This window comes from Triticum dicoccoides, chromosome 6B (genome assembly GCF_002162155.2).
Source record: "Triticum dicoccoides isolate Atlit2015 ecotype Zavitan chromosome 6B, WEW_v2.0, whole genome shotgun sequence".
Classification (NCBI taxonomy): domain Eukaryota; kingdom Viridiplantae; phylum Streptophyta; class Magnoliopsida; order Poales; family Poaceae; genus Triticum; species Triticum dicoccoides.
This window is the reverse complement of record NC_041391.1, coordinates 64,158,321-64,185,611: the sequence shown is the minus strand read 5'-3', so window position 1 is coordinate 64,185,611 and position 27,291 is coordinate 64,158,321. Positions and strand designations below refer to the sequence as shown.

At 43.9% G+C, this 27,291-nt stretch overlaps 1 protein-coding gene across 1 annotated transcript; it reads right to left on the bottom strand.

The window, feature by feature from the left end:
- Positions 1–5,916: 5,916 nt before the first annotated feature.
- On the bottom strand, positions 5,917–10,581 carry LOC119325514. The gene is made up of 10 exons (XM_037599254.1): positions 9,996–10,581; positions 9,857–9,901; positions 9,118–9,219; positions 8,245–8,295; positions 7,680–7,817; positions 7,479–7,598; positions 6,874–6,950; positions 6,728–6,783; positions 6,548–6,651; positions 5,917–6,439 (listed from the first exon to the last, which is right to left on the bottom strand). Exons 1-10 carry the CDS (start codon positions 10,332–10,334, stop codon positions 6,197–6,199), a joined length of 1,275 nt encoding a protein of 424 aa, XP_037455151.1. The 5' UTR covers positions 10,335–10,581; the 3' UTR covers positions 5,917–6,196.
- Between the last annotated feature and the right edge of the window lie 16,710 nt (positions 10,582–27,291).

Genomic DNA, 27,291 nt, shown 5'->3' with positions numbered 1-27,291 from the left:
ACTGGGAAGCATGCATGGGCTCGGGGGAGCCTCTTGGTTCTCCCATGCCAGACTTCCCTGGGACCTTGGACGTCGAGGTCCTTGATGGCCCTGACAAGCCATTTGATCCCGTCCATGATAGGAAGAGGAAGAGAGGAGGCCTGATGGAGGAGGAGATCAATGTCTTTTGCAGTGTGACTGAGATGGTGAAGGAGGTGGCAACAACCATCAGGGAGTGCAAGCCCCTCGACATCCACCCTGACATGTATGACGCTGCCATGACCCAAGATGACATCAGCAACGAGGCTCTCATGGCAGCTCTCAGCCACCTGCTTGACAACAAGGCCCAGGGTGTTGGGTTTGTTGCCATGGCAGACGCTCACATGGTGTTGTGGCTCAAGAGCTGGTTGGGCAAGCACTACTACTAGCGTAGTGCTGCCTGTGAGCGTGCATGATCCTTGACGGCGATGGCTGTGGGCGACGACGACGACGATGACGATGACGATGTACATTTTGTGTAGCTAGGGCTGAAAAACTATTTGATGGTCTGTATATTTTGGTGAGGTGGTATATACTAACCCCTCAAGCTGATAGTGAACTTGCGGTGGTAGGACGACACCCTCTTTTGGATGTGGTGGTAGGTTAACCCAAGGTAGTGCTAGGTAGAACTTGCTATGTCGTATGATCATGCATGCTTTACTTCTTCTCTTCTGCTCCGTTGTTGTTTGTGTGCTACTTTGATTGCTACTTGTGTGCTCCACTAATTTGCTACTTCAACTCTTGCTCTTGTGCATTGCTAGGACAAGTGGTATGCCATGTTCACCGGTAAGGCTCCAGGGGTTTACAGTTCATGGGAAGAAGCCAGTGCACAAGTGGCATCGTATAACAACATCAACCATAGAGGGTTCAAGACTAGGCAGGGAGTAGAACAAGCTTACTCTGACTGGGTGCGAAAGCACGAACGCAACAGTGTTGACAGTGGCAAGGCTGGAGGTGTCAATGTGGATCCTCAGTTCGGGCTGAAACTGAAGAATTTCATCATCTTTGCCCAGTTCATCGCCATTGTTGTGTTGTGGCGTTGGTGCGCTAGGTGTGATCATTGTGGGTAAGCTCATCAATTAGGGTACAAGGTAAGCACAACATGTACGCCGTATGCAACCAAACTCATGTTCATGTGCCGCTTGGGCCAATGCAGGCAACCAAACAAAGTGCACTTGCGTATTACCTAATACAAGGACACTAGATACAGGCAACCAAACAACTTGTAGATGGCATATTAGGGCCTGTTTTTACTCAACCAGACTGGGTTGAGAAGTGTATGCGATGCAGGAACTGTTCACTGAAGAAAATAAAAAAAACTGAGCTAAGCTCGGTCCTACATTCCAACTACTATACATTCTTCTATATCTGTCGGGCCCACTAACCTAACCACATTTTGCCATGGCAAAGACACTGATTATCGCACTAAAATCGTGCGTTAATGAATCTACTCGCATATCAAATTCCTTGCTCCTATTTTAGACCAAAGTTTTAAAATATGAACAAAAGAAAATTACATGCCACGGTGTTTAGACTATGTGATTAGGTTGTTTATAGGCTTCCATCGGTTATAACATTTTTTTTTTTGCTTCATGACATCGATTATGCAAAAGTTTGTGGATATCAAAGCAAAGTTTGCTAATATTGCTTCATTCAGTTTACATCTTAACAATTAAAATGCTATAATGGTTTTTTTACAAGACAGAATAAGCACACTTGGAGAGCACATAGTAAACGGTTGTTTTATGGGAAGTGTTATCCCAAGAGATTTAGTACTCTTGTTAGAAATATATAGTGTTGCCTGGCCAGACACCAAATACCAGCCAAGAACATAGGATCAGATTAACACACCCTTCAAAGTGGATGTTTCATGAAGGCATTCGTCAACAAACTATTCAAGGTAATGTCAGCAACAATCATAAATAAATCTCATAGGGAGAAGTACAGAAGCTCTGGTGTGCTAGAAACTACGTTGCCACTAGAGTTTGACTACTGCATCTAGAAATTGGGCACATACATAGTCCACCATGGTACTGTGGACTGATTTTATAAACACTTCTTTGCCAGCTTGAGGACAACCCGAGAGTAACATTCTTTCCGTCAGCTTTTCTTGGCAATTCTGAAACTTCCCTTTGGTCATACGCACATCAGGAGTCAACATTCCCAAGCACCTTTCCTCAAAGTTTACATTCACCACTTCAAGTGTTTCCCTCACCTCATCTTGCACCATTGCTGTTGGAAAATTAGGCAAGTTCATGATTAATTTCATAAAATAATTCATGACTAGAACAGATAGTAGCATGCAACAATCTAGCAAACTAGAAGAACAACAAAACAGCAGCAGCAGCACACATGAAACAACAGCTGTAGAGATAGACATGAACAAATGATGTTGGATGTACTGTTCGTTAGCTATTGTGGGTGCGACTGTGTTGATGATGATGTTGGCGACGATCTGTTGCTGACGGTGATGAAGACGACGATGAGTAGCACCGCCCAACTTGGACGGAAGACGACCCGTGATGACGAATCTGAGCAGTTGCGTAGAGCGCTTCCCAAAAACCTAATTCGTCCTCTCCCGGTGCAAGATCGCAAGGACGAACGGTTCCAGAGACCTGTTGTCCCACGCACCGATGCACGCCGGCGTTTGGGATGGAGTAGACTACAAAGGCGGCGCAAGTTGCGAGACGAGGCAAAACCCTTGGCATTTTCGGTGTGTCTTTGGCCGCAACCGGTAGCTGTATATATATTAGGACCAGAGGCGGTATTGTGTCGCGATCACAATCCCAAACCGACTTGGTTTCTAATTCGTATAATTACCGGACAAGAAATCATTAACTTGTCTGCCAAGACATAAAAATAAAATGGCAAAAGGAAGTTGCGCCCCTGCAAGGAGACGGACCGGATTTCGGTGGACCATTCACGCGCATGTCACACGTACTCGCCTCGCCAAGCGAGGCGAGGCAAGCGAGCGCGTGTGTGGTCTTCCCTTTCTCTTCTCATACACCACTTAGAGCGGTGGAGAGAACCCACTATATAAAGAGGTCCAATTCTTGTTCAATTTCCGGGGTAGGACTAAACTTTAGCACCACCACTTGCCATTTTACACATGGGCCACTATTTGAGATTTCAGAAATTGCTATGGGCCTAGCCCATTAATTCTAACAATTGCTGGGCCACTACACTCATCCGTATATGGTCGCTACTCACTCCGACGGAGGCCAGAGAGCGTTTGGTTACTGGATCTATCCGATGGAAGACCGTAGTTCGGACTATTTTCAACCGGTTTGGATGGCGGTCATATGTAATAGGATAGGTGTTTAGTTTCCTATCTGTTTTTTGCTATCCGGTTGTGGTTGTCCTATTTTTGCTTTCGTGCTCTCTGGTGAGCACCTCTTCCGTTGTTTGAGACTACGAGACTTCTGTTGAACCTTTTGCTTATTAATAATATGGCCATATGCATCTCTCTGATGCAGAGGCCGGGGTAAATCCTCTTTTTGAAAAAATTTGCATTTAGAAACTGACCAGTAGTTGATTCATAGCTTGCCAAAATGCTTTTAACTTGGATTGCTTGTTCTCGGTTGGCCTTAAAAAATAACATGATGTCATCCGCAAATTGCAGGTCTGAAATTCACGGAGCACACCTACACACTTGTAATGGAGATATATTTTCTTGAGGAGAAAGCAGTTCTACCCACCTCAAAACAAAACAGAAGCACTTGTACCATGTGTGGATCCATCATTCATGGTTTCTTTGAGATTTCTGCTATTTTCCAATATATTCATAACTTGTCTTGTTTCAAAGCGTTACATTGGTTTTCTTTTTCTCATTTCAAAGTGTATTTTAATGCGTTGCGTATCAGCAAATCCGATCCAAAATAAGTACTCCATCCAATCCATATTAAAGCAACAATTAATATGGATCAGAGGGAGTACATTCTTTCTTATTGGTAACACAATGAACCATGATGAGACATGTCGAAACAAGAAAAAACCTAACAAAACATTTTGAAACAAGGTAATTTATGACAATAACCAATAAGGTAACATGAATCTCAAAGCAAACACAGACGGTGAATCCATAAACGAGTTATCCCATGCACGGTAGATAAACTGCCCTCCTCAGTTGAGCCCTTCCCTATATGAACGAAATGACGGAGTAGATTATTCATGGTGTGCAGGCTCTGAACAAATAGAAAAAAAAGCAACATCTATAATAAATTAAGGCAATTCGGGCTAGTTTGGATTGTGTCCTCGTGCTACCTTGCCTGATGTGAAACTATGCGGAGTTATGTCTCGCTTATTTGAGACATACTTTTTTTTTGAGAAAAGTTTGCTAGGCCTTTATTGATTAGTAAAATGTTAGCAGGAATTACAATTGGGTCATGCGGCGTACCCAGCACATATGCCTCCCCACCGGGAGAAACACCGTACCTAGCTAGCATGTGAGTTTCATAATTCGCAGCTCGAGGTTCAAAGGAGAAATTACAAGATGCAAAGGAATGAGAATTATCTAAAATTTCTCTAATGATAATGAGACCTAGCTCTGCCTCGACTCTGGCGGCTAGCGGATGCGTTGTCTTAGTGGGCCAATCTAATGAACCAGTTTTCTTGAAGGTTCTAAGGATCGGTTCATGGAACCTTCCATCGGTTTAAGGAAGATTCATTTTTTTCTTTTTCTGTGTTTTTTTACGGTTTTCATCGGGTTTTTTTTGTCCTTTCTTTTTTCTAGTACATATCAATTTTTTAATACCCATTATGATATTTTTGTACACACGCTGAACATTTGTTTGATATACGATGAACAAATTTTTACATTGCTTAAACATATATTTTTGAAGTCACTTAACATACTATTGAAACACATGAACATTCTTTTGAATACAAAACATTTTTTACATTGAATAATACTTTATAAACATATCACAGATGTGAAAAAAAATTAATGCCATGAGTTTTTTTAATTGTATGAAATATATTTTTAAAATACTCAAAGATTTTTTGTACATTGTATAACCACGTTTCAAAATGTCATGAATATGTTTTTGGAACCCGTGAATTGTTTTTAATGCTACGGGCATTTTTTCATTGTATAAACATTTTTTTAAATGCCACGAACATTTTTTGAGAAGCATGAACATTTTTTGAATGTCATTTGCCATTTCCCCTTCTTGTAGATTTTATTGATGTATTGAACATTATCCCAGAGCTGGAGCCCGCCCTGGATGGCACCAAATGTGCAAAGATATCGGTTTCTACAGCTTCCGCTGATATATGCCTGAATCAATTGGTACAACAAGTTGTTTTACAATCCTCACAAAAATAAATCAAGTTGTTTTAACTCATACTCCCTCTGCCCCATATTTAAGACGTTTTTTAACACTACACTAGTGGCAAAAAACGTCTTACATTATGGGATGGAGGGAATAGTTTTTATGGTACATTGCAAAGTAGTACCAGCCAGGTTGTTGTGATTCAAACAGCTTCACAAGCAGAAGCAGGCGGGGTAATATGAGTAAATTCTTGGGATACAAAACAAATTCTGACACAGGCAGGGAAGGGTAGCCAGCAGAGATACAAAGAATCAGAAACAGAAGCTTGGCACATATGAACCAATCATACAAATTAATCAAACGACTGCCTTATTACTGTATGTCAAACTAATTTCATCCTTAGCACCAGCAGTGCGTATATATGCCAAACTGATCAACCAACAGTGGCATCAGCAGACAGCAGTATGTATCTTTGCCAACACAAGAAAGATGCACAGGTAAGCATCTCTGCTTCATTACTGTATTCACTAATATGTAGGGAGCAGCCCAACACAACACTATTAACCTAGCAATTGAATTTCTGCATCAGAGATCAATTATATACCAGCCAACAATGAAGGAGTTCCAATGTGATCACACAAGAAGATTCACCGTATACCAGCCAACAATTCACACAACACAAGTTTTCTTCCTATCAAAGAAGAAGTCACAAGTGTATATGCTATGCCTACCCCAACTTCATCACTGCACGTAGATGCCTACCCCTAACTCTGTACCACTAAACTCGGAAACACTCTCATTCATAGGCAGCAGCCCAACTCAACTTTAATCCAGTGGAGTCTGTTGACTTGAACTCTGATCTGGGAAGTCTGTTGGCTTGAAGCCTGATCAACACCATGTTCTCTCTAGGAAGCCTGATGACTTGAATTCTCAGCAGGAGGAGCACGTGGGTAGATGATTCCGTAGTGATCTCCGGAGTACAGCAGGGTCACTCTCGGACGGAGAACTCCAGGAACAGTGTAGATATCTGGATCATGTCCTCCTCGGACTCGCTCCACTCTGAGGGGTACCTCAAGCGCTGTGGCCAAGGCCACCATCATAACATGATCCGTGAACCGACGAGCTGGAGTGACGCGCCGAATACACCACTGTTCGTAGAACAACAACAGGTTAGGTAAGTTGAGTGTCGTGTATCCAAGAATGGATGCATTGGAAATCAGCACGAGGTAATGTAAGGGAGGATATGAATCACTGACATCTTCCAGAGTGTAATTTCCTCTGAGCCCTGGTATAAGCGGTTCATACACCTCCTCGTGCGAGCATATCTCGATAGCTACTACCAATCTGAGGAAAATGAAGACTAACCAAGAAAATGTGTCAGAAACATGCAGTATGATGAACAAAAGGAAAAATGACTTCAAGGGTGTTTCTCTCACTGTCTAGCGTCGTATCGTACTTGCTGAAGAACTCGAGAAGTTTCTCTTTACGGTTGCTAAAAATGGCACATATTATGTCAGTGAGATGGAATGCACTTGGCTACGATACTATGATGGAATTGCAGAAAACCAAGCGAGTCAAGAACCTGCTAGTTGATTCCATGCTTTTCCGCCTGCCATGTTTCTTCCATCTCATCACTTTCTTGATCAGATCCTTAAATGCCTGAAAGAAGCAGCGACTCAATAATTCGTACTTGATAATCATATGTAATAGGTTACAATGATACATACAGAATACTGACCAGTAGCAAGATATAAAAGAACACAGCTAAGACAACTCGCCTGAGAAGCTTTAGTCACTAAGCATATACAATAGCATAGTAATAGAACAGTGAGGTGGCTATACAATAATAACCGGTAGGTGTGCATTGTTGTAGTGCTCAAACAAGCATAAAATTAAGTCATTTCCTCATTATAATGCCGTTGTTCCTTTGCAAGTATATTTTCTTAAGGCCGTTGTTACAATCGGGTTGTTAACTTTTCAATAAACTTCAAATTTGAGTTTCTGCCAACAGTGCGTAACACTGATGGCATGCCACTACTGTTAAGCAATTGTGCATCTCCTGCAAATGACAAACAAAGATAGTGAGATGCCAGATGCTTCTTCAAGTGTACTGTAACCTGAAGAGAATCATCCCTTGCAAGCATGTTTATCCAAGAAAGAACAAGTATGGAGAAGGCGAGAACTTACTCTGCTGCTCCTGGAAAACTCAGAGTTCCATCGAAGATTTGCATGTTGCGTAGACAGTCTTTGAACAACATCAAGGAGACGCTGTTCCTCATGTGTGTCCTGCCTATCAATAACTTGCTCCTGTTGTACATTCGCAAAAACAGAGAAAGTTAAATAACTAAACCTACATCCTATGAAAGGAAAAGAGGGGAGGATGATTACAAGGTATGAAAATATGAAGCTCCTGTAGAAACACTCCCCATCTCCAATAACCGATCGATATTCCGAATAGGCATCAAGATGGTTTGCCTCGTCAGAAGCAAGCTTATGATATCTTCTGACTTCGGTGATGGGATGTGTCTGCAAGGAACACACAAATATGAGAATTCAAATTACGCTGAGTTGAACATGGAAACAACATATCTAAAAATGTGATGGGAATTTTGTTTCCAATAAATTTTCAGGTTTCAATGTTCTCTGGAAATGTTTGAAACCGCTAGTATATAATCTCATCATTAATACTGATCGGTTGTTGTTCAGTAAGAAAACAAGAAGATATCTATTAACACATGATAAACTCAATAACAGTACAAGTACGATTCAGGTCCCATCAATCACAACCAAGAGTCAACATACAAGTTTAGTATTTATAAAAGAGAACATAATCCTTCTGAACAGTTGATTGTACAGGAACCACTAATCACAGTATCTTGTGATATAGGGCTTTGATCCTGATTTTTCTTGCACTTCCATTTTGAACATTCCATTAGGCAAAATGGAGACAAACCTGGTGCTTCACATGTTCCGAACATATTTCCATTCCTTTTCCACAAAAAATCTATTTGACAGGAAATGAAGAAAACGAAGTTAAAGACCATACATCATCCTGCCAGTCTTACAATTGTACAGAATCAACAAGAAGATTGAGTATTTCAAAACAAGAAAGAATGGAATAGAAAACGAATGGAATTAACAAACAACCAATCAATTTGTTTTTCCTTTTCCCGGTCAAAAGAAAAAGGCAATAATGTATAGCAAGAGCACAAAACGTGTGCGTCCAAAGCTTATTTATTTTGGGCAACTATTTACATGAAATTATATTCTGAGACTTCTGAACCAACTATTGACCAAATGGTGAAACTTCTCACCAGATCCTGAAGTGATCGCCGATTTTGCATGTAAATGGCAAATGATTTACAGGAATTATCTTCAGTTATGCAGCCTTGAACTAATGTTTGTCTAGATTACAGTTTCTGATAACAGCATCTGTTTACAAAGGAAGCCATACATTCGACTTCAGGCTCTGTTACCAAAATATTGCAGTAATCAGACAACAGTTTCAACAAGATAGCCATTTGCTTCAAAATACAATGCCAGATTGTGGAAAGATCCACGAGATACAAGGACATGTGTACTTCTTGCCAACGTTTGCCCAAGATTACTCCTATACTCTATGATGCCGCGTACCACTCTAACCAAGATTTCATGCCTCGATTACACTAACAGGTCCAAGAATTTAACATGAACAAACAGAAACCAAAAACCAAAAATTCCTGATTCTTCTTTCTATGCACAAAAATTAGGTAAGTGCAAGAATGCTCATATGGTCATACCACCCAAGAATCACAAGTGAGAAGAGTGGACAAGATTCAGGCCATACCTTGTTCTTGACTCGACTCCAGATCGATTTCCCCTTTACTTGCGGTAGTTTGTCTTGCTTGGGTGTCACCTTTACCACAACCTGTACTTGTGATAGTTTCTCCTGCTCCACAGAATTAGCATCAAGATCACACATTTCGGATTAGAGTGAAAGGGCTAACAAGATTGAAATGTTGAGTCATCCAAATCCTTTCTACTCTTGCCAATTATTCATATGAATCGAGTTTTGAGGCTTCGGAGCCAGTTTCAGGCTTTCAGGCAACAGATGATGTACGTCTGGCCAAGTAATCCCGAGCAAACATTCAGATAAACTTCCCCTATAACACCATTCATCTACACTGGAAACTGATACATTTTGGCATCAAGATTTCTTGCCAAAATATGACAGCAATCACTGCCAAGACATGATCCTCATATCCCCCCACATTTTTCACTTGCAGCAAAAGTGCAAAACATGCTAACATATACCAAACCAAATAGAAGAATCAGTTAGCACAAGCCTGGACACCTAAATCTTGAACAGTCGCGAATAATCACAACAAGATCCTTGCCTACCTCTAAATTTGATAACGCACCGCAAGAAGACTCGAGTAATAATCAGGAAATGCCTAATCGTCAAACTGTCCCCAACATTTGCCCGAGATTTCGTTTCCACTGCTAAATCATCCCCAACCCCAACATTCTGACAGACCACAGCAAGCAATTCCGAGCAAGCAAGAAGACCAGATTCATGCTCATACCTGTTCCTTCTGGTACATCGCCTCTTCCGCGCGCAACGAGTTGTACTGCTCAACAGGAAACCAAGAAACGCTGAAGAACGCACTCGAGAGGCTCCAAGAACTCCAAGAAACAACAAGAGCACGTCGCAGAGGCCCTCACCTGCTGTTCCCATCGCCTGGTCCCCTCCTCGACGGCCGCCTGTTGTTCCCGTCGCCTGTTCTCCTTGTCAACGGCCGCCTGCTGTTCCCGTCGCCTGTTCGCCTCCTCGCCGGCCGCCTGCTCTTGAATCAGCTTCTCGATCACCATCTGCTCGAACACCGTGTCGGGGTCGAACGGCTGCTCCTTGTCGACGGCCGCGTGCGCTTCAATCAGCCGCTCGACAAACCGCTGCCTGGCGACCAGCTTGGGGTCCAACGGATGCGCCGCCGCGCTGGGCACCTCCCTCGTCTCCGCCACCACGGGGTGGCTCCACTTCACCCGCGCCTTTCTGCCGCCCATCTTGCTCGACTCCCCGACCTCGTCTCCGAAGGCCGCGCCGAAGTCGAGGGAGCTGCCGCTGCTGCTGCTCGCGGAGTTCGGAGGAGAAGGAATGGTGGAGATTCCCTTGCCCTTCCGGGGGTCGACCACCGTGGCGGGGCTCGACCCATCGGCGCCGCCTCCGGCCTGGTCGAGGTGGAGGGGCGTCGCGGGGGGAGGTGGCGGCGCAGCAGCGGCCGGGGCCCCATCCCCATTGGAGGAGGCGTTGGAGTTGGGGTCCGGTTCGTCGATGCGGTCCTCCTCGACTGGTTCTGAACCGGGTGCGGGTGGCTCCATCGCGGTCGCGGCGGGAGGACTCGCCTGGCAATTCCGCTAACTCGCGGGGGGCGTGGAGAAGAAACGTGTGGAGGGTGTGGGATGGAAAAAGGCAGAAGGTTTGACGGCTATTTATTAGGAAACTCTGATGGCGGTTTGATCCCTCGGGAATTCTCATTTTGCAACCAACTCCACATTGAACCACATATTAGAAGCAAGGAAGTGGTTGTTCGGTTTATATGGTTAATTCGCTTCGTCTTATTGGGGTTTTTAGAGTTTTGTTTCCTGGAAAATAACAACCGAAATAATCACAATAAAACTTGCCACTGAACCTTATTAACAAAAATTTATCGGTTCGGTTTGTTTGGTTAACTGGAAAACCGAAATACATGGCCACCATCATCCGTTAAAGCAGTGTGTCCTGTAGCGATTTATTATACTTTATACAGACATGGCCATCAATCATCTCGACAAAAGAAGGTATGATTGTGCATTAGTATTACTAGTAGCATGTAATAAGATCCTAAAATCGATGCACTGGTACTTGCATTTAATGTTAACGCCCACGCATGTGGGCGTTTGCATCTCGCCCACACGCGTGGATCTGCGTCCGTTCGTATGTGCACGAATCTTGGTATGTTTTCAGTGCCACGTAGGACTGGCCTGGTGTGTGGGCGTTCACCCGGTCGTCCACACGGCCGTTTCACCACACCGGGGGGGATGGTGTGTGGGCGAGATGCAGTTCGTCCACACGTCACTTTGCACGCACGCATTAGGGCTAGTGTGTGGGTATTTGCCATCTTGCCCACACGCCGTCTCCTCTCCCACAGCCAAGCTGCTAGTTGCCATGTGTTTTGAAGTGCACATGGCAACTGCCCCTAGTGTGCTTTATAAGAATGTGGCAACTCTCTTTTTATCCGAGTTGCCATGTGTTTTTTGCAGGGTACACAGCAACTGCCTAGTGTGCACGTACGCAGATGGCAACTCTCTTTTACCGAGTTGCCATCTGTTTTTGCATGGTACATGGCAACTGCCCTAACGTGTACGTACATGGCAACTGCCCTAACGTGTACGTACATGGCAACTGCCCTAACGTGTACGTACATGGCAACTGCCCTAACGTGCACGTAAGCAGATGGCAACTCTTCCTTTTTACATGGCAACTGCCCTAGCATGCTTGTGAGCACATGGCAACCCTCTAAACTGCCTAGTGTTAGTAGGTGGCAACTCCTAAAGTTTTGAAATCATGGCAACTGCAGTAGACCAGACCACACATGGCAACAACTGTAGTTGTCCAAAAAATGGCAATCTGGAACTTTTGACCTGAGATGGCAACTGCAATTGAGCAAACATGGCAACTGTAGTTGTCCGACATGGCAACCGTAGTTCAGCGACATGGCAACTGCACTTAAACGAACATGGACGAGGGTCCGACCCATGGCAACTGCGGGGGCGCGCGGTAAGTGTCACGTGGGGCGTGCGAGCCTGACGTACCGGGCGTGTGGGCGTTATCTATTTCGCCCACACGCACGCGTGTAAGAGGGACCGGGAGGGGAAAAAGAGGCGTGTGGGCGCTAGTTGTTTTGCCCACACACAGACGTGTGGGCTGGTCCTCTTAGGCACCACACAGAACGTGTGGGCAGATTCCTTAACGCCCACACGTGTGGCAGTTAGTGGCGTCCTTTAATTATACATGTGTGTAAGCTATGTGCTAATTATTTATAGGACCAATGCACTTGTATTTGATGAGTCCATATACATCTTTAGGTGTGTTTTTAGTTTGCTTAGGAAACATGTCATGCTTAGGAAGACGAGGCAGTGGTGGCTCTATGAAGATGGAGTAAGGTTCTTCCCACCTAGCCCATCCCGATGATAGGTTTAACATTGTTGGAGGGCATGTGGAGGTGTGTCTTCAGCGATCTCACAGGATTCCGTTAGTGTTTATCTTTTGGTGGATCTGTATGCATCCAGTATTTGGTCAGTGTTTATCATTTTTGCTATGCACATCACATAATGGTTGTAATTAGGTTTCTGACCAATTCTTCAGTGGTTATGTTTCCGGCCAGTTCTAGTACTACATGCGCAGTTGGCATTCTCAAGTCGATACTTTGCTTGAGTAACAACATCCTTACCAAATGAAAAATAAAGTGTGTCTCAGATTTCACACTGAAGCATGAGTCACCAGCTAGGATGCTCTTGAACATGTGCTTGCTCACACTGGTTTCCTCAAGATCTGATTTTTTTTTTAAAAGTGCAACAAACTTGATTATTTTAACATGTTCATATACATCAAGATTTTCCAAAGCAAACTTATATGAAAAATATCACAAATGGGCCCGTCTACGATGGATATTACGTAAATTATCACTATTGTGGTAGAAAGTCATCGGGTGATATGTGTAACCTTCCCAGATCGAAAAACGTACTCAATGACAATAAAAGTGAACTCCGCTTGAACGAGGCGAGAGCCAATTTCATATTCCCTGGTTCCGTTCGTGAAGTACTTTAGCTTGTGCCGCAAAATCAATATGTATATGTTACACCGTGTTTTTTATGTCTTCAAATCTATGAAAATGCAAGTGAGTGCATAGTTTTTATTTGTAATGCCTACATATTTTAAATATAAAGGAGTCTATAGCTTCTAGTAAGGCAGAAACTATCTAAATTATCATGTAACAACATGGGAGTAATACACCATGCAGTATGAAAAAAAAGATGGTACTAACATTTCCTAACGGGTGGGCACCACATTTAGCATATCCGAATGGGTTTACCTTCCAAAGCATTTCAGTTGTGATCACGAAGCTATTGGTGCTTTAACTAGTACTCCCTCCGTTAAGAAATATTAGAGTGTTTAGATCACTAAAGTAATGATTTAAACGCTCTATAAAGAATTAAAGGGTGTAAGGTTTACATGTACTAGACAAACATAGCTCGAGGCAAAGGGGACCAAGCTACGTTCACCGAGATTAATGCATGATTAGTCTTTATCTTTTGTGTAGTAAGCCCATGGCTGTCCGCCCTGAAGGAACAACAGTGTTCAGCGGAATTTGACGACTCTGGGCCTACCTTGAACTTCAACTCCATCCAAGAATGTACGGCTACAACAACCACATACCTCTTTAAGCATTGTGACTTGCCAATGGTACCATTGAAGAGTCGGATTTCTTCATTCAACCCACTCGTAAAACAACCAAGACACAAATTGAAACCCCTTTGCACTTCTGTTATGAGAACTTCTATAGTCACCTCAACGACATGTTCAAGATGTGATATTGATGTGTCAATTGCACCAGAGTCGCCATGGATGCATCTTCTGAGTGTGTGACGATGCGATAAGTCCACTCTGCCAATGACTGATGCATCATCGATCAGTTGCAGATCATGATTTTCTTATTCACCCACATTGATCCTCATGTCATATTCGATTGCAATTTCATCACTAAATTCTATCCCTCTTTTAGGGCCGGTCATGGTGATGAGAAAACCCTATAATATTATCATCATTATTTAGTAGTTTTTCATTTAAAGAAATATCTAAAGCTAGATAATTCCATTATGGTATTTAACTTGTAAGAATATCTTGCAACTAATGTAGCTAGATCATTTTTTTTCAAACAACGAGCATGTCTCATCGATTTCCATTAAAGAAACGGCCAGTGTTTCTACAAGGACAGAAGCAAAAGCAAACAAACGGAAGTGTGAAATGTCTAGTTGCAAACCTATAAAAGAAAGCCTCTAATTCAAAGTGCTCATACAAACCAAATCCATAAGGATCATAACATAAATGATTACACCAGCCAAACTAAATGATTAAAAAGTGCATGATGGTGTTAGAGAAGGAAAATTGGCCCCCTCAATTTATTTGATTTGTATTTAAATCCCAAATTTTAATTGCATAAACCTGTTCAAAGGAATAAAGAATAGAGAAAATAAATAGTGATGGGATCATTCATCTATGCATGTCCCTACGCCTATAAACAAAATAAAATCAATTGTGTGTGGTCTACAAAGTAGCAACCAAGAGACTGAAAACTACTCCCTCCAATACATATTAACTGTCACTCAAATGGATGTATCTAGCAATGAAATACGCCTAGATACATCCATTTCAGCGACAACTAATATGGATTGAAGGGAGTATTATATTTGATTTTGTTTGGGGCAAGTGATACTCTTATAGTCTCATAATTTAGAACTATTTCCATAGTACATCAGGATTTCACGATGTCATATTGGTATAGTCGAGGATTATAAAATTCAAAGTGTCATTCAGCCGCTCTTGGATAAATTAATCACATGGAAGCATCTTTAATGATGTAAAAGAGATTAAGTGGCTGTAGTAGGCTATTGAAAGTGTGTCCATCTCATCAGTTCTATGCATGTGAGACTGTGAGAAAAAAGGTAATTTGAAATAAAAAATAAGTCTAGTTAGCCCGCTCAAGTATACTGAAGTAGCAAAAAAACACCATCAAGTATCGAGATTCATTAGCTTAACCCCCTGAAGGAACATTGTATAAAGTTTAACCAATTTTCTAGATTCAGTTTAGTAAGTGGTTTTCCCATGTGTAGTGGCAGAACCTCGTGGAGGCCAAAAGGGATCACGACCCCCCCCCCCCGCCTCCAAAAGAGTAAATTATGTTTTACTATATACCTAGTAGTCAAGAGAGTTGCCTCATCACCAAGCCGTTCATGAGTAGCTACATTATAGAGTACTAGTTGTTGGAAATATGCCCTAGAGGCAACAATAAATTAGTTATTATTATTATATTTCCTTGTTCATGATAATCGTTTATTATTCATGCTATAATTGTATTGATAGGAAACTCAGATACATGTGTGGGTATGTAGACAACACCATGTCCCTAGTAAGCCTCTAGTTGACTAGCTCGTTGATCAATAGATGGTTACGGTTTCCTGACCATGGACATTGGATGTCGTTGATAACGGGATCACATCATTAGGAGAATGATGTGATGGACAAGACCCAATCCTAAGCCTAGCACAAAGATCGTGTAGTTCGTATGCTAAAGCTTTTCTAATGTCAAGTATCATTTCCTTAGACCATGAGATTGTGCAACTCCCGGATACCGTAGGAATGCTTTGGGTGTACCAAACGTCACAACGTAACTGGGTGGCTATAAAGGTGCACTACGGGTATCTCCGAAAGTGTCTGTTGGGTTGGCACGAATCGAGACTGGGATTTGTCACTCCATGTGACGGAGAGGTATCTCTAGGCCCACTCAGTAGGACATCATCATAATGTGCACAATGTGACCAAGGGGTTGATCACGGGATGATGTGTTACGGAATGAGTAAAGAGACTTGCCGGTAACGAGATTGAACAAGGTATCGGGATACCGATGATCGAATCTCGGGCAAGTACTATACCGCTACACAAAGGGAATTGAATATGGGATTGATTGAATGCTCCACATCATGGTTCATCCGATGAGATCATCATGGAACATGTGGGAGCCAACATGGGCATCCAGATCCCGCTGTTGGTTATTGGCCGGAGAGTTGTCTCGGTCATGTCTACGTGTCTCCCGAACCCGTAGGGTCTACACACTTAAGGTTCGATGACGCTAGGGTTATAGGGAATAGATGTATGTTGTTACCGAATGTTGTTCGGAGTCCCGGATGAGATCCCGAACGTCACAAGGAGTTCCGGAATGATCCGGAGGTAAATATTTATATATGGGAAGTCCTATTTTGGTCACCGGAAAAGTTTCGGGTGCTATCAGTAACGTACTGGGACCACCGGGAGGGTCCCAGGGGTCCACCAGGTGGGGCCACCGGCCCCAGAGGGCTGCATGGGTCAAGTGTGGGAGGGGAACAGCCCCAGGTGGGCTGGTGCGCCCCCCACCAGGGCCCAAGGTGCCTAGGGTTTGGGAAGGGGGCGCCTCCACCTTGCTTGGGGGGCAAGTTTCCCCCTCTCCCCCCATTGGCCGCACCCTAGATGGGTTTTGGGGTGGCCGCCACCCCTTGGGAGGGAACCCTAGATGGGGGCGCAGCCCCTCCCCTTCGCCTATATATACTTGAGGTATTGGGGGCTGCAAACACATGAGTTTTCCTCTCCCTGGCGCAGCCCTACCTCTCTTCCTCCTCGTCTCTCGCAGTGCTTGGCGAAGCCCTACTGGAGTGCCACGCTCCTCCACCACCACCACGTTGTCGTGCTGCTGCTGGACGGAGTCTTCCCCAACCTCTCCCTCTCTCCTTGCTGGATCAAGGCATGGGAGACGTCACTGGGCTACATGTGTGTTGAACGCGGAGGTGTCGTCCGTTCGGCACTAGGATCTCCATCAACCTCGTTCACTTGAACGCTTCCGCTTAGCAATCTACAAGGGTATGTAGATGCACTCTCCTTCCCCTCGTTGCTAGATTACTCCATAGATTGATCTTGGTGATGCGCAGAATTTTTTTAATTTCTGCTATGTTCCCCAACAGTGGTATCAGAGCTAGGTCTATGCGTAGTTTCTATGCACGAGTAGAACACAAGTTGTTGTGGGCGTTGATTTTGTTCAATATGCTTAGCATTACTAGTCCAACCTTGTTTCGACGGTATTGTGGGATGAAGCGGCCCGGACCGACCTTACACGCACACTTACGTGAGACAGGTTCCACCGAGTGACATGCACTTGTTGCATAAGGTGGCTAGCGGGTGCCAGTCTCTCCCACTTTAGTCGGATCGGATTCGATGAAAAGGGTCCTTATGAAGGGTAAATAGCAATTGGCATATCACGTTGTGGTTTTGCGTAGGTAAGAAACGTTCTTGCTAGAAACCCATAGCAGCCACGTAAAACATGCAAACAACAATTAGAGGACGTCTAAATTGTTTTTGCAGGGTATGCTATGTGATGTGATATGGCCAAAAGAATGTGATGAATGATATGTGATGTATGAGATTGATCGTGTTCTTGTAATAGGAATCACGACTTGCATGTCGATGAGTATGACAACCGGCAGGAGCCATAGGAGTTGTCTTAATTTATTGTATGACCTGCGTGTCATTGAACAACGCCATGTAATTACTTTACTTTATTGCTAAACCATTAGCCACAGTAGTAGAAGTAATAGTTGGCGAGACAACTTCATGGAGACACGATGATGGAGATCATGATGGTGGAGATCATGGTGTCATGCCGGTGACGATGATGATCATGGAGCCCCAAAGATGGAGATCAAAAGGAGCAAAATGATATTGGCCATATCATGTCACTTTTTGATTGCATGTGATGTTTATCATGTTTATGCATCTTATTTGCTTAGAACGACGGTAGTAAATAAGATGATCCCTCATTAAAATTTCAAGAAAGTGTTCCCCCTAACTGTGCACCGTTACGAAAATTCGTTGTTTCGAAGCACCACGTGATGATCGGATGTGATAGATTCTAACGTTCACATACAACGGGTGTAAGCCAGATTTACACACGCGAAACACTTAGGTTGACTTGACGAGCCTATCATGTACAGACATGGCCTCGGAACACAAGAGACCGAAAGGTCGAGCATGAGTCGTATGGTAGATACGATCAACATGAAGATGTTCACCGATGATGACTAGTCTGTCTCACGTGATGATCGAACACGGCCTAGTTGACTCGGATCATGTAGTCACTTAGATGACTAGAGGGATGTCTATCTGAGTGGGAGTTCATAAGATGAACTCAATTATCCTGAACATAGTCAAAAGGTCTTTGCAAATTATGTCGTAGCTCGCGCTTTAGTTCTAATGTTTAGATATGTTCCTAGAGAAAATATAGTTGAAAGTTGATAGTAGCAATTATGCGGACTGGGTCCATAAACTGAGGATTGTCCTCATTGCTGCGCAGAAGGCTTATGTCCTTAATACACCGCTCGGTGTGCTGAACCTTGAACATCGTCTGTGGATGTTGCGAACATTTGACATACACGTTTTGATAACTACGTGATAGTTCAGTAATATTAAACGGTTTAGAATTGAGGCACCGAAGACGATTTCGAAACGTCGCGGAACATATGAGATGTTTCGAGGGCTGAAATTGGGATTTCAGGCTCGTGCCCACGTCAAGAGGTATGAGACCTCCGACGAGTTTCTTAGCCTACAAACTAAGGGAGAAAAGCTCAATCGTTGAGCTTGTACTCAGATTGTCTGGGTACAACAATCACTTGAATCGAGTGGGAGTTAATCTTCCAGATGAGATAGTGATATTTCTTCAAAAGTCATTGCACCAAGCTACTAGAGCTTCGTGATGAACTATAACATATCAGGGATAGATATGATGATCCTTGAAATATTCGCGATGTTTGACACCGCGAAAGTAGAAATCAAGAAGGAGCATCAATTGTTGATGGTTAGTGAAACCACTAGTTTCAAGAAGGGCAAGGGCAAGAAGGGATACTTCATGAAACGGCAAATCAGCTGCTGCTCTAGTGAAGAAACCCAAGGTTGAACCCAAACCCGAGACTAAGTGCTTCTGTAATAAGGGGAACGGCCACTGGAGCAGAATTACCCTAGATACTTGGTAGATGAGAAGGCTGGCAAGGTCGATAGAAGTATATTAGATATACATTATGTTAATGTGTACTTTACTAGTACTCCTAGTAGCACCAGGGTATTAGATACCGGTTCGGATGCTAAGTGTTAGTAACTCGAAATAAAAGGCTACGGAATAAACGAGACTAGCTAAAGGCGAGGTGACGATATGTGTTGGAAGTATTTCCAAGGTTGTTGTGATCAAACATCACACGCTCCCTCTACCATCGGGATCGGTGTTAAACCTAAATAATTGTTATTTGGTGTTTGTGTTGAGCATAGACAGGATTGGATTATGTCTATCGCAATATGGTTATTCATTTAAGGAGAATAATGGTTACTCTGTTTATTTGAATAATACCTTCAATGGTCTTGCACCTAAACTGAATGGTTTATTGAATCTCGATCGTAGTGATACACATCTTCATGCCAAAAGATATAAGATAGTAATGATAGTACCACCTACTTGGGCAGTGCCATGTAAGTCATATTGGTATAATATGCATGAAGAAGCTCCATGTTGATGGATGTTTGGACTCACTCGTTTTTGAAAAGTTTGAGACATGCGAACTATGTCTATTGGTGTATATGCATGAAGAAACTCCATGCAAATGGACTGTTTGGACTCACTTGTTTTTGAATCACTTGAGACATGCAAATCATACCACATGGGCAAGATGACTGAAAGCCTCATTTTCAGTAAAATGGAACAAGAAAGCAACTTGTTGGAAGTAATACATTTTGATGTGTACAGTCCAATGAGTGCTGAGGCACGCAGTGGATATCGTTATGTTCTTACTTCACGGATGATTTGAGTAGATACTGAGTATATTTACTTGATGAAACACAAGTCTGAATTATTGAATGGTTCAAGTAATTTCAGAGTGAAGTTGAAGATCATCGTGACAAGAGGATAAAATGTCTATGATATGATCATAGAGACAAATATCTGAGTTGCAAGTTTGGTTCAAAATTGAGACATTGTGGAAATTGTTTCACAACTAATACCACATGGACCACCATAGTGTGATGGTGTGTCTGAACATCATAGATGCACCCTATTGGATATGGGGCATACCATGATGTCTCTTATCAAATTACCACTATCGTTCATGGGTTAGGCATTAGAGACAACCGCATTCACTTTAAATAGGGCACCACGTAATTCCATTGAGATGACATCGTATGAACTATGGTTTAGAGAAACCTAAGTCGTCGTTTCTTGAAGGTTTGGGGCTGCGACGCTTATGTGAAAAAGTTTCAGGCTGATAAGCTCGAACCCAAAGCAGATAAATGCATCTTCATAGGACACCCAAAACAGTTGGGTATACCTCCAGTCTCAGTTCCGGAAGCAAAAGGGATTGTTTCCAAAATCAGGTCCTTTCTCGAGGAAAAGTTTCTCTCGAAATAATTGAGTGGGAGGATGGTGGAGACTTGATGAGGTTATTGAACCGTCATTTCAACTAGTGTGTAGCAGGGCACAGGAAGTTGTTCCTGTGGCGCCTACACCAATTGAAGTAGAAGCTTATGATAGTGATCATGAAGTTTCGGATCAAGTCACTACCGTACCTCGTAGGGTGACAAGGATGCGTACTACTTCAGAGTGGTACAGTAATCCTGTCTTGAAGGTCATGTTGCTAGACAACAATGAACCTACGAGCTATGGAGAAGCGATGGTGGGCCCCTATTCCAACAAATGGTTAGAAGCCATGAAATCCGAGATAGGATCCATGTATCAGAACAAAGCATGGACTTTGGTGGACTTGCCCGATGATCGGCAAGCCATTGAGATAAATGGATCTTTAAGAAGAAGACAGACATGGACGGTAATGTCACCGTCTATGAAGCTCGACTTGTGGCGAAGAGTTTTTCACAAGTTCAAGGAGTTGACTACGATGAGATTTTCTCATCCATAGCGATGCTTAAGTCCGTCGGAATCATGTTAGCATTAGCTGCATTTATGAAATCTGGCAGATGGATGTCAAAACGAGTTTCCTTACCGGTTTTCGTAAGGAAAGGTTATATGTGATACAATCAGAAAGGTTTTGTCGATCCTAAGGATGCTAAAAGGTATGCTAGCTCCAGCGATCCTTCCATGGACTGGAGTAAGCATCTCGGAGTTGGAATATACACTTTGATAAGATGATCAAAGATTTTGGGTTTATACAAAGTTTATGAGAAACTTGTATTTCCAAAGAAGTGAGTGGGAGCACTATAGAATTTCTGATGAGTATATGTTGTTGACATATTGTTGATCAGAAATGATGTAGAGTTTCTGGAAAGCATATAGGGTTATTTGAAAAGTGTTTTTCAAGGGAAAACCTGGATTAGGCTGCTTGAACATTGAGAATCAAGATCTATGAGGATAGATCAAAAACGCTAAATGGTACTTTCAAATGAGCACATACCTTGACATGATCTTGAAGGTGTTCAAGATGAATCAGTCAAAGAAGGAGTTCTTGCCTGAGTTGTAAGGTACAAAGTTAAGACTTAAAGCTCAACCATGGCAGAAAAGAGAGAAAGGACGAAGGTCGTCCCCTATGCTTTAGACGTAGGCTCTACAGTATGCTATGCTGTGTACCGCACCTGATGTGTGCCTTGCTACATATCTGGCAAGAGGGTACAAAGGTGATCAAGGAGTGGATCACCAGATAGCGGTCAAAATTATCCTTAGAGGAATAAGGATATGTTTCTCGGTTATGGAGGTGATAAAGAGTTTGACGTAAAGAGTTGCCTCGATGCAAGCTTTAACACCTATCCGAATGACTCTGAGTAGCAAACCGGATACATATAGTGGAGCGACCATTTGGAATAGCTCCAAGTGGAGCGTGGAAGCAGAATTTACAATATGACCTAGAGATTTGCGAAGTACATACGGATCTGAATGTTGCAGACCTGTTGACTAAAACCTCTCTCACAAGCAAAACTTGATCAAACCCCAGAACTCATTGAGTCTTAATCACATGATGATGTGAACTAGTTTAGTGACACTAGTAAACTCTTTGGATGTTGGTCACATGGCGATGTGACCTGTGAGTGTTAATCACATGGCGATGTGAACTAGATTATTGACGCTAGTGCAAGTGGGAGACTGTTGGAAATAAGCCCTAGAGGCAATAATAAATTAGTTATTATTATTATTATATTTCCTTGTTCATGATAATCATTTATTATCCATGCTATAATTGTATTGATAGGAAACTCAGATACATGTGTGGGTACGTAGACAACACCATGTCCCTAGTAAGCCTCTAGTTGACTAGCTCGTTGATCAATAGATGGTTACGGTTTTCTGACCATGGACATTGGATGTCGTTGATAACGGGATCACATCATTAGGAGAATGATGTGATGGACAAGACCCAATCCTAAGCCTAGCACAAAGATCGTGTAGTTCGTATGCTAAAGCTTTTCTAATGTCAAGTATCATTTCCTTAGACCATGAGATTGTGCAACTCCCGGATACCGTAGGAATGCTTTGGGTGTACCAAACGTCACAACATAACTGGGTGGCTATAAAGGTGCACTACAGGTATCTCCGAAAGTGTCTGTTGGGTTGGCACGAATCGAGACTGGGATTTGTCACTCCGTGTGACGGAGAGGTATCTCTGGGCCCACTCGGTAGGACATCATCATAATGTGCATAATGTGACCAAGGGGTTGATCACGGGATGATGTGTTACGGAACGAGTAAAGAGACTTGCCGGTAACGAGATTGAACAAGGTATCGGGATACCGACGATCGAATCTCGGGCAAGTACTATACCGCTAGACAAAGGGAATTGAATACGGGATTGATTAAATCCTCGACATCGTGGTTTATCCGACGAGATCATCGTGGAACATGTGGGAGCCAACATGGGTATCCAGATCCCGCTATTGGTTATTGGCCGAAGAGTTGTCTCGGTCATGTCTACGTGTCTCCCGAACCCGTAGGGTCTACACACTTAAGGTTCGATGACGCTAGGGTTATAGGGAATAGATGTACGTGGTTACCGAATGTTGTTTGGAGTCCCGGATGAGATCCCGGACATCACGAGAAGTTCCGGAATGATCCGGAGGTAAAGATTTATATATGGGAAGTCCTGTTTTGGTCACCGGAAAAGTTTCGGGTGCTATCGGTAACGTATCGGGACCACCGGAAGGGTCCCGGGGGTCCACCAGGTGGGGCCACCGGCCCCAAAGGGCTGCATGGGTCAAGTGTGGGAGGGGACCAGCCCCAGGTAGGCTAGTGCGCCCCCCACCAGGGCCCAAGGCGCCTAGGGTTTGGGGAGGGGGCGCCTCCACCTTGCTTGGGGGGCAAGTTTCCCCCTCTCCCCCCCTTGGCCGCACCCTAGATGGGTTTTGGGGCGGCCGCCACCCCTTGGGAGGGAACCCTAGATGGGGGTGCAAACCCTCCCCTTCCCCTATATATACTTGAGGTATTGGGGGCTGCAAACACATGAGTTTTCCTCTCCCTGGCGCAGCCCTACCTCTCTTCCTCCTCGTCTCTCGCAGTTCTTGGCGAAGCCCTGCTGGAGTGCCACGCTACTCCACCACCACCACGCCATCATGCTGCTACTGGACGGAGTCTTCCCCAACCTTTCCCTCTCTCCTTGCTGGATCAAGGCATGGGAGACGTCACCGGGCTGCATGTGTGTTGAACGCGGAGGTGCCGTCCGTTCGGCACTAGGATCATCGGTGATTTGGATCACGGCGAGTATGACTCCATTAACCCCATTCACTTGAACGCTTCCGCTTAGCGATTTACAAGGGTATGTAGATGCACTCTCCTTTCCCTCGTTGCTAGATTACTCCATAGATTGATCTTGGTGATGCGTAGAATTTTTTTGATTTCTGCTACGTTCCCCAACACTAGTAAGACTAGTGGACTCCTTGGTTCCATAGGGCCTTCCTTTTTTTAGTCCCTACTAGGTAGCCATCACGAATGGTCCATCGCCTTCAAATTCCTCTATCTTGCCAGCATGAATCCATTTTTCCCTACACACACTGCATGACCACTCATTCCTGCTACTCCCTCGGTTTTTAAATATATGTATTTTTAGAAGTTACAATATGGACTACATACGTGACTAGAACTTACGTCTCGTGTGACGGCTCTTATGCCTAGTGACTTAGGCGACCCCGTGCACGAAGAAGGTCCGGCGGCACCAATCCACCGCGAACCTGCATCTCCTGCAGTTGATCTATAGATTCCAGTCACTTAGACCTAGATCTTTCTCACAACCTCTTGAATCTATGCGAAGATTGGGTCGTTTTCTATCTGTATTCACCAATCTGGTGGATTCTCATGTTCAGGCGCGCAATCTCAGCCCCAAATTTTCAGCCCTTCGGTTCCCCTGCTCAATCCCCAGTTTGAATCCCAAAATCTGAGCCAAATCTTGTATGTTTCTTATCCACTTTGTCATCCCTTTCCACCCCAAGCCCTTCCTGTTCCCTGGGGGTACGGACTGTAAAACTCCAGAAATCCCTAGATTTTCTTCGTTGAGAGAGCAGAGCTGGAGCGGTCTGGTGGAGCGGGAGCTACAAATAGTGAGAATCATGGAACGAGTGGTAGGGGGTTTGAGGAATCTACACCACTCGGATGCGGAGAAGAAGGAAGTGAGGATTGGAGGAAGAAGAGGCGACGCTAGCAACTCAAGTAAGCTCCAAGCCATTGGGAAGATTTTCTCAGACAGGCCAACAAGGGTGGAGATTTTGGCCGATACCTTGGGAGGGATTTGGAGCCCATTCTCCTCGGTGGGATGAAAGAGCCTAGGGAAGAACAGATTCCTCTTTACCTTTTCCCAAGTTTCAGCCAAGAAAAAGGCGGTCGAAGGAGGCCCATGGAGGTTCAAAAAGGAGCTCCTGGTGGTGGAGGAGTTTGTGCCAAGAAAGACCTTGGATGAATATGAGTTTAAGCACTGCCCGATACGGATGAGGGCCTTCGGCATCCCAATGGGTGACATGAACTAGGAGACAGGGGAATCCAACTGGGAATCAAATCGGAGAAGTCTTGGCTGTGGATGTGGATGACTGGCCTTGGGAGAGTTCATGATAATCAGGGTCCGCATTGACATTAAAACTCCAATCATGCGGTTTATTACGGGGGTTATTGATAAGGAAGAAGGGGAGAAGGAGAAACAATCAGTGGACCATAGAACAGAAAACGTTGGGGAAGAAGGAAAGGAGAGAAAGAAGGAAAATATCATAAAATTGGAGTATGAGCACATCCCAGATTTCTGCTACCGGTGTGGCATCATAGGCCACAATGAAATAGACTGCTCTGAAAGACCAAAACCGGGACAACCCTAGCAGTTCATAGATTGGCTTCGAGCTGATACCTGGAAGAGAATCATTAGTGATGATGATAAGAGTAGGATCTCAGGAGAAAGAGGGTACCTGTAAAGGTGAATAGTGCTAGCAGCAGGGGGAGCAAGAAGGGTGGTGGCACATGACCCTGGAATAGACCCCAATAGAGTAAAAGTGAGGTACATGAGGTGCATATGGGGGATGAAAAAGAGGTAACATGTTCTCTGAAAAGGAAGATGAATGAACAGGAAGATCGTGAAAAGGGAAGGAAATTGAACTTTAACACCCCGAAACAAGCGGAGTGTGGTACGCAGAATAAAGAACAAGGAGAAATCTGTAGGGGAAGAGGGGAGAAAGAAGGTGTAGAATCTGAAGAGAAACACTCAAATTATGGGGCAAACTTGGGAAAGTAGCCAAAAACAGATGCAGAAACTTCATATTTAAGCACTAAAGAAAAGGAGAAAATGGTCGTGGACGAGATGGAGGTGGATGAGGAGTTCAACATTTTCAAGAAGTCAAGGATGGACATTGATCCAACTTCTCCATTAAACATGGGAGTGCCAAGAGAATAGGAGAATAAAATCAATGCAAAAGAGATCGTCGGGCTGTAGGGATAGCCTGGCGGGGCCCAATGAGGATAACTGCGTGGAACTGTCGGGGATTGGGTAATGGCCCGACAGTTCGAGGGCTTCTGGATCTTTAGAAGAAGGAGGACCCAGAGGTTTTGTTTCTCTCGGAGACAAAATTAGTGGAAAACAGAGTGAAACACTACAAATGTCTTCTTGGCATGAGTGGAATGGCGGCGAGGAACTGTGAGGGCAAAAGTGGGGGCTTAGCATTGCTCTAGAAAATGGAGGTGAAGGTGGAACTCCATAGTTCTTCACGTTATCACATTTACGTTGAAGATTGAGGAGAGTGATGGTTTTAGATGGCGTTTTACTAGGGTCTATGGAGAACCAGCAAGTGATAAGAAGTATATAACTTGGAAGTTATTAAGAATTCTGAATCGACTATCAGACTTGCCATGGTTAGGCATGAGTGATGTCAACGAAATACTATATGCACATGAGAAGAGAGGTGGACCGCCTCGACCAACAAGTCAAATGGAGAATTTCATATCCACGCTGGAGGAATGTGGCCTTCAGGACCTGGGCTACACAGGGGATAAATACGCTTGGTGGAATAACAACCATGCATGATGCAAGGAAATTCGTGAAAGAAAGACTAGACAGGGCCTTGGGTTCCAGGAATTGGTGTAATAGATTTCCACACTATCAAGTTTTCAATGGTGACCCAAGACTTTCGGACCACAGGCTAGTGATCATGGGCGAATCTACGAATCTGCGTACACGGCTGTGGGGGCGAATGCCCACACTCTTTTTGGCCCACTTATACTTAGGCCCAGTGTATAGAGAGTTGCCCCCACTTAGCAGCCAAGGTATTCATCCCCTCTCCTTTGGTTTTTTTGTTCGATGTTTAAATCCTGTTTACAAGTAGTAAATAGGTTAGAACAGTAGTCCATCTAGGGAGGTCAGGAACAGGCCTTGTGCATACACATGTGGTTGTCAATTCGTTAGAAACGTACTGAGTTCAGGTCTTCCGGAGTTTGTGACTCCTTCGTCTCTCGATCTGCCGCTCCAGCCGTGACAACCGGAAGCTGCCGCCGCCTGCGTCTCTACGCTGCACATTCACCATGCCCTTCCCACTACCGATCTCGATCCACACGCCGACCGGCTGGGCCGGCTCGCCGCCAACAATGAAGAAGTTGTGCGCCACTGATTAAGGGTAAGCCCCAAGTTTAGTTCCCCTTTTCTCTAATTTCCACATTATCATTATATTCCGATTTCCATGTTA